This window comes from Lissotriton helveticus (assembly GCF_964261635.1).
Source record: "Lissotriton helveticus chromosome 1_1 unlocalized genomic scaffold, aLisHel1.1 SUPER_1_unloc_64, whole genome shotgun sequence".
Taxonomy (NCBI): Eukaryota; Metazoa; Chordata; class Amphibia; order Caudata; family Salamandridae; genus Lissotriton; species Lissotriton helveticus.
Genome location: NW_027611708.1, coordinates 80,660 through 93,630, shown reverse-complemented (window position 1 = coordinate 93,630; position 12,971 = coordinate 80,660). Strand labels below are relative to the sequence as shown.

Here is a 12,971-nt window from a genome sequence, read left to right as displayed (position 1 = left end):
AGTTCACCATTCCTTACCACCCACAAGGTAATGGGCTGGTTGAAAGATTCAACCGGACCCTTAAAGGCATGATCATGGGTCTTGAGGAACCAATGAGGTGTAAGTAGGACGTCCTCTTGCCATGCCTTCTGTTTGCCTACCGAGAGATGCCACAGAAGTCTCTAGGGTTCAGTCCTTTTGAGCCTTTGTAGGGTCACCCGGTAAGAGGACCTTTGAGTTTGGTCAAGGAAGGCTGGGAGCAATCTCCCAGGAAACCTCCCCAGGATGTATACAGCTACATGCTGAAACGGTAAACAATATGCTAGATTCAAGATCCTAAACAATTACAAACAGTGAACAAAGCCAGGTCACTGTTTGTAATTGTTTTGGATCTTGTATCAAGCATATTGTTTACCATTTCAGATATTGTGCCCTACAGCTAGCAAGATACATTATTGTTTTGTAGGGGTCCCCGTTTTTCAAAATAGTATAGCTACATGCTGGTCTTCAGGAACCAGACTCAGCGTTTCAGAGATCTTGCTCAGGCGAATCTGGAAGCCAGCTAGGAGGAAATGAAGCGGTGGTACGATCAGAATGCCACTCTGATTGAGCTTCAGCCTGGACAGAAAGTTTATGTCATGGCCACTGTGGAGCCTTGTGCGCTCCAGGACAGGTGGACCGGTCCATATGAGGAGGTGGAATGCAAGAGTGATGTCACCTATCTGGTGAACTTTTGGTCTCCCAGGAACCGCTTGCGGGTTCTGCATGTTAACCGCCTCAAGCCCCACTTAGAAAGGTCCAAAGTGGGCATGCTCCTAGCGACAGATGGTGAAATGGAGGAGGAGACTGAGCCTCTTCCTGACCTCCTGTCTGCAACAGAGCAAGATGGGTCAGTGCATGGTGTCAGCTTCTCTACCACACTGAACCCTGATCAGCAGCAAGATTGTCGCCAGCTGTTGGGGCAATTCTCTGATCTATTTTCCTGGGTTCCTTGTGTCACAGAGTGGTGCGTCCATGATGTGGACACTGGCAACAGTCCTCCTGTCAAGCACAAGGCTTACAGAGTGACTGACAAGGTTAGGGCTTACATTAAGGAGGAAATCTCCAAGATGTTTGCTTTAGGGGTCATTGAGTCCTCCAACAGTCCTTGGGCCAGCCCAGTGGTCTTGGTCCCAAAGGCTGCCTCGCCAGGCGCCACACCCGAACTCTGGTTCTGTGTGGACTACAGAGGGCTCAATTCAGTAACCAGGACTGATGCACACCCCATCCCCAGGAGCTCATTGATCGGTTAGGGGCTGCACGGTACCTCAACACGTTTGATTTGACGTCTGGGTACTGGCAGATCGCCTTGACTGGTGGGGCTAAGTAGAGGTCAGCAATCTCCACACCAGATGGGCACTACCAATTCCGGGTTATGCCCTTTGGGATGAAGAATGCCCCTGCTACCTTTCAGAGGTTGGTCAACCAGGTGTTGGCTGGGCTGGAGGATTTCAGTGCCGGCTACCTGGATGACATTGCAGTGTTCAGCGCCAGTTGGGAAGAGCACTTGCAGCACCTCTGGGAAGTGTGGATGGCACTGCGCAAGGCAGGCCTCACTATCAAGGTGAGTAAGTGCCAGATCAGGCAGGGTTCTGTTGTGTACTTGGGTAACCAGGTAGAAAGCGGCCAGGTGGCGCCCCTACAACCCTAGATTGATATCATCCTGGCATGGGGACCCCCAAAGACTCAGACACAGGTGAGAGCCTTTTTAGGACTCACAGGGTACTACAGGAGGTTTGTCAAGGGTTATGGCAACATTGTTGCACCCTTGACTGAGCTGACTTCCAGGAAGCAGCCCAAGAAAGTGAACTGGACTGACACCTGTCAGAAGGCTTTTGAACCCCTGAAGACTGCCTTGGGTACAGCCCCCGTGCTTCATGCGCCCAACTTCTCAAAATATTTCATTGTTCAGACAGACGCTTCAGAGCATGGTGTGGGGGCTGTTCTATCACAGATTAATGAAGAAGGCCTAGACCAACCTGTAGCCTTCATCAGTAGGAGGTTACTCCCACGGGAACAGAGGTGGAGTGCAATTGAGCGTGAGGCATTTGCTGTGGTCTGGACACTGAAGAAATTGAGACCATACTTGTTTGGGACTCACGTCCGGGTTCAGACCAACCGCAGGCCCCTCAGATGGCTGATGCAGATGAGAGGTGAGAACCCAAAGTTGTTGAGGTGGTCCATTTCCCTACAGGGTATGGACTTTACGGTGAAACACCGCCCTGGTACAGAAGACGCCAACGCTGATGGTCAGTCCAGATTTTTCCGCCTTAGTGAAGAGAACTCCCAAGGGGAAGGGTAGGTCTCCCCACATTTCAGCTGGAGGGGACACGTGTTAGACCTGGCATCATTGGCGTGAGTCTCCCTTCCATTTTTTCTGATTGCCTCCTCTGCGTTGATATATTTTTGCTGGTTATATGCTTTGGGCACTGTGGCATTGCTAATCAGTGCCACAGTGCAAGTGCTCCTTATGTTAAATTGATGTACTGATTGGATTTCATGATTGGGTTATTTGATTTATCTGTCAGCCCCTAGTACAGTGCACCATGTGTGCCCATGGCTTGTAAATCAAATGCTGCTGGTGGGCTTGCAGCACTGGTTGTGCCACCCACAGAAGCAGCTTGTAATGTGTGTCTACGGCCTTCCATTGCAAAGCCTTTGTGCAGCCTAGCACTGCCATGTCGACTTGGCCAAGTGCACCCACTTGCCAGTCTCTAAACCTTTCCTTTGCTTCATATTAGACACCCCTATGGTAGGCCCAAGGGCAGGGTGCATTGTAAGTATAAGGTAGGAATGCTCTAATGGGTGTAGCATGTTCTAATAGTGAATTACAGCCATTTTCGTTTTTCACTATTAAAGGCTACCTGTTCTCATAGGCCAGAATGAGCAGCTAGAATATTACACTCTTATAATCCTAACTGACTCAGGGAACACAGTAGAAATTTGAATTTAGTATGCCTGAACTCAGAATAATAAAATACATATTTTAGTAAAGTTTATTTTAATATTCTGTGTTTGCAAATACCACTTTTAGAAAGTAGGTATTTGCTTGCCTAACCATTTGAGCCTGCCTCTGCTGGGTTGTGTATTCCTTGTCTGGGTTTGTGAGTGATAGGGCTGGGGAATTCCAGGAGACCGGCTGGGGTAGCCCGGTGGTGAATTGAGAGATCTACATATAGATGGGCGGGAGGAGTTGCACCTGGGACCTGAATAGGGCTGGGCTTTCCTTCTACAATGCTGGCCCTGTGGCCTGTCTGATGTCTCGACCCTGCACTGTGAAAGGAGAGGAGGAATCATGTCAACAGAGTGCCCCAGAGCTGTATCTTCCCTCCCCTGTGCTGGCTCCACCTCCTGTGGGGCATCTGATGTCTCTGCCCTGCACAGTGAAAAGAAGAAGAGAGTCATTTAAACAAAGTGCTCAGGAACTGGTTTGGACTAGGCAGAGGCCTCTCTGCCTTCAGAGAACAAAGGATTTGGGGTTATAAATATTGGGACCCTGATCCCAAGAAATTAGATCACTACTGAAACAAGAAATCTTTCTGCCTAGGAGAAGAACCAAGGAAGCTGCAGGAGTTGGACTGCCCCTCTGCCAGTGTGCTGTTTCCTGGGTTGGCCTGCAGTGGTTGCTTTATTGCCGAGGGAAAGGAGAAGGAACTTTGTAAGGACTTTCATCTACAGAATATTCTCCAAGGGCTTGAACTGTACTTGCCTCCTGCTGAAGTCTCAGGAACAAAAGACTTCACCTCCAGCTCCCTCCTCAATTTCCTTGCTGGGAATTCTGACTCCAGTCACTGGAATCTGGAAGCGCCATGCATCGAGAAGAATCGTGTCGCCGCCGCAGCTGAAAATATCGCAACGTGGGAGAAGCTAAACTTCGTTGCATCTCTCTGGAAGCGTGTGTTCATCAAAGCTGCCTGCTGTTGCATCACCGGAGAAACGTGACACCATCGAGAGAGTCGCCATCGCATTACCGGAGAAGAGTGTCACAGGGCCTGTCGCGGCTCCAAAGTACAGAGTCGTCACAAGGCTGCCAGGGCGTCATTGCATCATCATCCCATCGTCGCATCAAGGGCGCCATCTTCTCACATCGCAACCAGATAATTGCATCAAGGCGCCATCTTGCGCACCGCAACGGGCCCGCAAGCCGTGAATCTAGGCATCACCTTCGCTCCAGTAAGGCTCACGACGAGTAACCTACCCTGCGCAAGCATTGAGGCAGGACGCAACCGTTCCCCCGGAACACGGAACCGACGCAACTCCCCTTTTGTGAGCCTTTTGTTTACTTTGCGTAGCGCATCCAGGTACTTTGTTGAGAACTTTGTTGCATTTACCAACAACTTGAACTAAGCAACTTGCATCATCTTTTAAGTCATCTTAAGTGTAGTATTGTGGATTTTTGTCATTTGTGGTCTTGTTTAAAACCTGTGTTGTGTTAATCTGTAGTGTTTTCACTGCATTACTGTGTATATTCATAAATGCTTAACACACTGCCTCTGAGATAAGCCTGTCTTCTCGTGCCAAGCTACATAGGAGATGAACAGGGGTTATTAAGGAGTGTAATCCCCTTATTCTGACTTAGAAGTAAGGGTCCCTATTTGGACAAAGGTGAATACCATTGCCAACTAGAGACTCCCAGATCTAATACATCCTCATACATAAAAGTACTTGTAGCTCTCACAGTACACTAGCTACACATCAGAATCGGCTTGCTCCTATGCAATTCCTCTGTGGCTTCCTTGGTCTTGTGACGTGAATGTTTAGGCCACCAACTTTCGGACCACAACCACCTCAAAACGATGATTCAGTGGAGCAGAAGACATGCACCAGTACCTATTAGGAGGCGGTAAGCCCCGGCCCTACAGGACAGAGACTTCTGTGATACTGTAAGTACACATATCGCCATCTTTGAGGAGAACAAAGGGACTGCCTCTACGACAGTGATAGAGTGGGATACCTTTAAGGGTGTCACATAAGGCCTGTGCATCAAGATGTAGCACGGTGTAAAACATGCCTTGTGAGCCAAGAACCTCTCCTATGAACAAACAATATGAACAGCGGAAATATATGTGTGGTAGCTGCATGAAACGAGAACCTAATCACCCCTCTCTGAAAGGAGTAAAGAGAGGCGATGGTCAGACTAGGAACACTACACTATCAAATAGTAGCAAGGCTCCTATGGTCATTGACCCCAAAGACCCCAAGAAACGGCAGTAGATCACCGGTGGGAGAGATATTGAATGTGCAAGCAGATATAAAACAGGCTTTCCAGTAGAACCAGACGTCTGTTTACCAGGCTGTGTTGAGAGTGCAGGCACCCCAATTAGATGAGTATTTGAAAAGACTGACGATCCCCAAACTTAAACATCTTCAGGGACATACATCAGATGAAACCCTGACCACTGAGGAAATTGGCTTCATGATTGACTAGATCGCGTGCAACAAAACTTCTGGGATGGACGGGTTACCGGTGGACTTTTACTTCACCTACAGAGCAACCCTCTCGCCAAAACTACTCCAAATGTACCAACAGGCCAGGCAGGAGGGCACATTGCCGGGATCCCTATGGGAGGCTATGATATTGGTACTGCCTAAGCCCAACAGGGACCCACTGGAGCTACGCTCCTACTGGCCACTGTACACCAACCACAAGATTTGCAGGAAGGTCCTTTCAAACAGGTTGCTCCCCTGCCTCTCTACATTGGCATCAAGACCAGAATGGTTTCGTACCTGGGAGGAAAGTATATCTTAACCTATGGCGCCTCTCCGGTTGCTGGAAAAGAATCTTCATGAATTGCCTCCATACACAGCACTCTCACTAGATATAGAGAAGGCCTTCAACACCCTGGAGTAGTTTTACTTAACGAAAGTGCTAATGTGCATGAAACTAGTCCCAGAAATATTACACTGGATTAATCTCCTCTACACCAACCCGCTGTCCCGCATCCGGACAGGCAGAGATATCAGTTTATTTTGAAGCATGCAGCAAAGATGCCCACTGTCGATTACTTTTGCCCTAGCCATGGATCTGTTCGCTGTCCTGTTTCGGTCACAGGACCCAGCAATCAGTATACCGAGTGAGCCAAATTGAGAGGACATATCACTGTATGCTGATGATGCATTTGTGTACCTCAGGAACGTGCATTCGTATCTACCACAGGTGATGGATGTTCTAGACGATTTTGGTAGGGCTTCTAGACTAAGGCTAAATTTGACCAAATCCAGCTTATATCCCATGCACAAACTAACAACTTAAAACAGGAAGTGCTGCCACAATTAGCACTGGGGTGGCACCCTAACATCTTCAGGTATTAAGCGATGAACTTACCACACGAAAATGAACGTGTACAGGGCAACTTAGGTGATATCCAAGGTTTTCAGCTCCCTGTTGATTTGGGGCTCCCTGCAACTATTGACCCATGGGTAGAGTGGAAAACCAAAAATGCTGTAAATACATTTATACTGCTTCTCGACCCCTCTAGTTTACCTGCCTCTGCGCTTCTTCAGGCAGGAAATTGGACTCTGTTTCTGTTCTTATGGACTTAATCTGGGGAGCGGGCCACAAGAGAGTCGCGCTTCGCAAACTTTATTCTAACTTGGAACGGGATGAGGATGTACATTTAAAATACTAATAAAGAACTACAAACTACTGTGTGACTTGGAAGACGATTATTTCTCAATACAGCCCTTGTTTGTGATCTCGTTACAGTTCTCACATTATCGTCTGCACTAGAAGAGATGGGAGCCTGGGGTGTCTGATCACAGAAACTCATTTGCATACAAAGGGGGGTGAAAGCCTGTTCACAAAGCACAACACAACTTGTTTATGTAAAAGTTGCACAGGGAGTGTGATTCAGTGTGAGTGTTGTATGACAGGAGCGGGCAGTCTTAGTTGCTGAGACATGGATCTCTGACGGGTGCCTCTTGAGCTCTTTCAACTGTTTGAGACTGTTTGAGAGGCAGTCTCAAATTCCTGGGGCACAGCTACCAACAGCTTCCCTCATAATCTTTGATTTTTGCATCTACAGGTGATGCAGAAGCCACCTAAGACAGTAACCTTGGTGTGCTTTCTGGAGTCAGCCTGCTTTGCTTTTCCCAAATTTTGGCCAGCAAAGGTAAATGTGTCTTCTACTGAAGTGTTCTTAGCAAGCTTTTGGTAACGTGGATTGAGCAGTATGGCCTAAGGGGCGCTCGAAGGAAAAGCAAAACAGTGGAAGTCACAAATTTCATTACAGTTTATTAAAAATAGACAAGGAACTGTAAGATTCAAACCAAGTTTAGAGCAAAAAGAATATTTAATAATTATTAAGAAGCAAAATCAAAAGGTGGGCTGTGATTTAAGGATTATTAATTAGCAAAAAACAACTGTCAAAACCAAACAAAAAGGTAAATAAATAAAAAACAAGCAGTTCTACTAAATCAATCAGGAAGTCATCTACAAAATTGTAGCTGACTTTGGTAGCTATGCTCGAGAGGACAAAGATAAGTTTAGTCTCTGGTGATGATTAACACTGGAATTTGATGCAAGGTTTTTGGCTGATAGATGACGAGCTGCACAGAAGTGGCTTGAAGTGCACAATGCCCACAGAGTAGAGTTGGGTCATCAAGTTGAACCTGAATCCACAGCCATCAAAATGTGGGAAACTTCAAGCAGTTACAACAGCTGCGAAGTCTTCGGAGCTTCCAAGTTATGGAGACGGTTCAAGGTTGATGATAAGAGATAAAGCATGGAACCTGGCAGGCCTGAGGCATGGTTTAGGGGATAGCAGGTTCCATTGGGAACAAAAACAAGATGGAAAGAGGCCACTCATGTGGATCTTTGTAATACGAGGCTGTGTCCTTTTGGAACAGAAGTCATTAGGACTATTTAGGAAGGGGCCAAGAATCGTTTGCATATGGCTGACCTCATCTGTAGTTACACAAAGACTAGAGAATGATGTGGTGGGATGTTGCAGAGATTAACTACCAGTCCATCCATCACGTTTAGTTTTTATCAATGATCAGCCCTACGTGGTACAGACATGAACAGATGTTGGTCCCATTGAGACCTATGCCAAAGGGACTCCTGCTGCAGCCCCCTGTGAGGCTCGTTAAGGCTGGAAACAGTTCCTTGGGGGATCCTTGGGGGCGTGGCCTCAAAGTTCAGAATCGAATGGACTTTGTGGGTCAGTCATTGCTTATAAACACTCAGCAAACAAAACACGCTGAATGGAATGAGGCCACAAATAGTTACAAAAGAATGAGGTTAATTCAAGCATTTCCATTCCACGCTGTGTACTTTTCTCAGTAGACGGTTTGTTGGACAATCAATAGAGCGGTGTCTTTGTGGCTGCTTCATCTAAATGTTTTGTGATGCTGAAAGCTCCTCCTCAGGGTTGACAGTGAGCACCTTTTATTCTCCCACATTGTCTCTTTTATGTGGAAAGGTTACATTTACAACTGAAGTTTTTGTCACATTGAGAGCACGGATCATTTTCTTTCACGTTGTGGGTTCTCTCTTGTTGAATGAAACTGAATCTCCAGTAGACGCTTCCATGGCATTTAGAACAATGAGAAGGTTTTTTCCAGCATTCAGAGAGCTAAGAAGGTTTTACCCCAGTGTGAGCTCTCTCATGTCTAGTGAGAGTTGTTTTCAATCTGAAGCTTTTCTGGGATCAGAACACTGATACGGTTTGAGCCCAGTGTGTGTTCTTTCATGCACAGTAAGGTTTGATTTCTGACCAAAGCTTTTCAAGCATTCAGAGCACTGATAAGGTTTTTGCCCAGTGTGAGTTCTCTCATGGTGAGTGAGAGTCTGTTTCAGTCTGAAGCTTTTCTGGCATTCAGGGCACTGATATGGTTTATGCCCAGTGTGGGATCTTTCATGCACAGTAAGGTTGGATTTCTGACTGAAGCTTTTTTGGCATTCAGAGCACTGATACGGTTTGAGCCCAGTATGGATTCTCTCATGTTGAGTTAAACTGGATTTGTGATAGTAACCTTTTTGGCATTCAGAACACTGATACCGTTTCTGCCCAGTGTGGTTTCTTTCATGCACAGTAAGGTTGTATTTCTGATTGAAGCTTTTACAGCATTCAGAGCACTGATAAGGTTTTTGTCCAGTGTGGGTCCTTTCATGTGCAGTAAGGCTGGATTTATGACTGAAGCTTTTCCAGCATTCAGTGCACTGATAAGGTTTTTGCCCAGTGTGAGTTCTCTCATGGTGAGTAAGAATTATTTTCCGACTGAAGCTTTTCTGGCATTCAGAGCACTGATAGGGTTTGAGCCCAGTATGGATTCTCTCATGTTGAGTTAAACCGGATTTGTGATAAAAACCTTTTTGGCATTCAGAACACTGATACGGTTTCTGCCCAGTGTGGGTTCTTTCATGTGCAGTAAGGGTAGATTTATGACTGAAGCTTTTACAGCATTCAGAGCATTGATACGGTTTATGCCCAGTGTGGGTTCTTTCATGTACAGTAAGGGTAGATTTATGACTGAAGCTTTTAAAGCATTTAGAGCACCGATAAGGTTTTTGTCCAGTGTGAGTTCTTTCATGTGCAGAAAGCCTGGATTTATGATTGAAGCTTTTCTGGCACTCAGAGCACTGATAAGGTTTTTGGCCAGTGTGAGTTCCCTGATGTTGAATCAGACTGCCACTAAAACTGAAGCTTTTTTGGCATTCAGGGCACTGATAAGGTTTTTGCCCAGTGTGGGTTCTTTCATGTGAAGTGAGATTGGATTTGCTACTGAAGCTTTTACAGCATTCAGAGCACTGATAAGGTTTATGTCCAGTGTGGGTTCTTTCATGTACCGTAAGGCTGGATTTGTGATTGAAGACTTTCTGGCATTCGGGACACTGATAGGGTTTTCGTCCAGAGCTAATTTTCTCATGTTGGGTAAGGTGGGATTGATAACTAAAGCTGTTCTCACAGTCATTGCTCTTATTCGAGTTGTTTGTTTCTCCAAGTTGGGTTTGTTCCTGGATACATGCCATCTTAAGACTAAATTTGATTTCTGATTGTGTAGTTGTTTATGTTACAACTCAGCATTAACTTCTAAAGTACATTTCAGATGCCCTTCTTAACATATATTTAACTAATGATAGTTTGTACCTGGAGATCATTTTTCTACCTTTAAAGGCACCAGTCTAACTTGTCTTATTAACTTTCACCGAGGAGCCCCTTGTATTAATTAAGATGCCCTCATGGATTCATTTTCTCCAAGTTATGCCCGGGTGAATTCCCTCTAGTTTAATTAGTCTTATTTTGTGATTCTAGTTTATCTCATTTGATTTAGGAGTTTTAAGGTCTTTGGGCTTTAGTGTTTGCCTGTTAGGTATGTTCGTTCATACCAGTAATGACCGATGATTAGGGCATGCCAGGGTGGTTTATGAATTATCAATAGCGTAACACTGGGCCCTTTTATACTTTCTGTGCCAGAATATGCTTTTTTGTTCAGTGGTTAATGATCGACTTTGGAGTTACAGGACACTTTGAAACCACTCGGATCAACCCAAGAGACAGAATTGGTGGGGGAAAATCTTCCTATATTGGAAATGGTAATCCAGCATCTTTGCTGTAACGACATCTGAGAAAGTGTATTTAAACAACCTTTTCTCTCCTCTCATCTTCAGGAGACAGAGACAAAAGCTTCCGCTTGTAAACCAGGGATATTAGTCTTTTTGACGGTTCTGTCACATCACAACACGTCTACGGATGCTGATCTGTTGGGGAGGGTTTGTGTCTCCAAAGCATTTCTCATAAACCATCAAACAGAATTTACAACACTGAGTTTTCTCAAGTGCACTGTGTAGGTATCAGTTGTGGCCAATTTTCTCCTCAATATCAGTTTCCTGACACTTGATAAACATTTATGGCCATTTTACTATAGGGATTTGACAACTTTCACATTCACCATTTTCTTCTGCACCAACATCCTCACCATTCCTGGCACATAGAATGTGTTTTCTTCTCAAGAGCTCGAGAATGTTTTAACTTTCCTTGAAATAATCCTTTTCGTTGCGTTTCACTAAATTTTAACCTTCTTTTTTCTCTTCATGCTTCAGTCACCTGTAGAAACGGAGTCAGAAATTGTAAATGAAAACAAAGAAAAAATATATATGACCTTATACTTTGCAAAAAGAAAGTATGGACAAAAACAAGCCAGGAAATGAGTTGAGTATCATTTCTGATAGTGGTGAAACAGCTCGGGGACACTAAATCGGGAGCTTCGGATCACTGGAACTCATAGATGTGAGAGAAAACGTAATTAATATTTAAGAAAGAAACACAAGTTGCACATATATTGTGACACAGATTCTCAGCAGCAGCCAAAACTATCAATTTACAATTTCTGTGGCAAAGGCTGGCATCACAAAGAGATATTTGTAATACTTTTAATTAATTATCTCCTGCCCATCTAGACTGTTAATCTATTCCTTTTTCCAGTGATCTAGAACAATTATTGAACAATTTATTGAACAAAGGTATTTGCTTTGTTGTAATCACTGCTTTAAATGCCACCATAGACTGACGCTGTGTCCAGTTAGCTCGGTGGAATTCACTATTTCAAATTGTGCGGATGATAAGGACTTACTTGGTGCCCAGAACTCATCACACTCCTCCGACATGTCCCAGGCACTGCAACACCTGAAAAAGAGAAAAAAACAGCACAACAGTAAAGGAAACAAAAAGGGCCTAGAAAAGAAAAACACAAAACAGAAGAAAGTGATAAAAGGCTATCTTCCACTCGCACCACATGTTCCAGCACAGGAAACTGTGCAGCAGGTGCTTGTGAACCCATAGGTTATTTCTAAAGACAGTGCCCCCAAGGTCAGCACCAGGTGCAGCTCCACCGGTTGCACCACCCTAAAGCAAGCCTTGTGTGCATGTGTGTCCACACACATATACTGTGTCTTTTGCTTGTAGTAGATAAGACTGAAAAGGATAGTTTAGGAGGACGTAAAGAGATGGAAGTCAGATCAAGAGAGAAAGACGGCAAAAGAACAGTCAGAGGGGGGAGAGTGTCACGTGGTGTAGAGGAGGAGACAAATGTGCCAATAGTTAACGAACTGCTGGGCAAAACCGACCTAAAAAGGAATCGGACTTGCACTACACCCCCAACATTTCCAGGAGAAATGTGGCTCCATCATATTATTATCAGAAGTTTGATAACAAGAAGATTAGTGTACAGAAGGAGTCAAATGTTGAAGCTGAAGAGACAAAAACAAAACAGAGAGGAAGAAAGGGAATAGAGAAAGAAGAAACAGGGTAAAAGGAAACTTAAGAGTTATAGGAATCCTTACCTGACAGTTATATTATATTTTGTTCCTCCAAGGGTGGCAGCCCGCTGCACTGCCTGGTCAGCCCAGAATACCTTGAAAGGAAGTAAAGAAATAGTTTTGCGTCAGATGACTATCACACTTCATCACATTTTACAAAAAAAGTCCTGAACTTACAAAACAAAAGAATCTCTTGTTCTCTGAAAGCCATTGTGAAGCAAATATGGGTATGAATAAACACTTTTTTGGTTCACCAAGAAACATGAACCCTTGCTGGAAAAGGTCTCTGTGAATATAGAGTGCACCCACAGTCTCAGAGAACAAACCCTAACAACCCGGTCCATGTCTTCATAACCCCCATATTTCCATTTACAACCCGTGAAACTTGCAAATCAAAACAATCTGGTTTGCAAAGGTATGTTAAATTCCTTGTACATAATTCTGCCCCGTTCATAAATCAGTCAACCAGACTCTTAGATTTATACAAACCATGCTCTCGGAGGAACTGCAATTCATGCTCAATCTGATGCAGAGTTCGAATACTGAGCAATGGAAGCAACAAAGCATCAATGTGTTGGCGCTTTGTATTTAAAAATTATCTGAAGGGATGATGCGGAGGGTCAGTGTCTAGTGAGCCCCACAAGACGAAATTCGGAATTGAACCTTCAGAAGACAAAGCTTAGAACATTCAAAT

At 44.7% G+C, this 12,971-nt stretch overlaps 1 protein-coding gene across 1 annotated transcript in view; it reads right to left on the bottom strand.

Moving 5' to 3' along the window:
* The window catches only part of LOC144806338 (uncharacterized), a 55,744-nt gene extending 44,095 nt beyond the window's left edge, over positions 1-11,649 (bottom strand). The window contains exons 1-2 of the mRNA XM_078672723.1: positions 11,593-11,649; positions 8,737-11,066 (exon numbers count right to left, since the gene is read on the bottom strand). Coding sequence (XP_078528849.1) covers positions 8,737-9,991 — 1,255 coding nt within the window. The 5' untranslated portion in view covers positions 9,992-11,066; positions 11,593-11,649. The remainder of the gene's footprint in view (positions 1-8,736; positions 11,067-11,592) is intronic.
* Between the last annotated feature and the right edge of the window lie 1,322 nt (positions 11,650-12,971).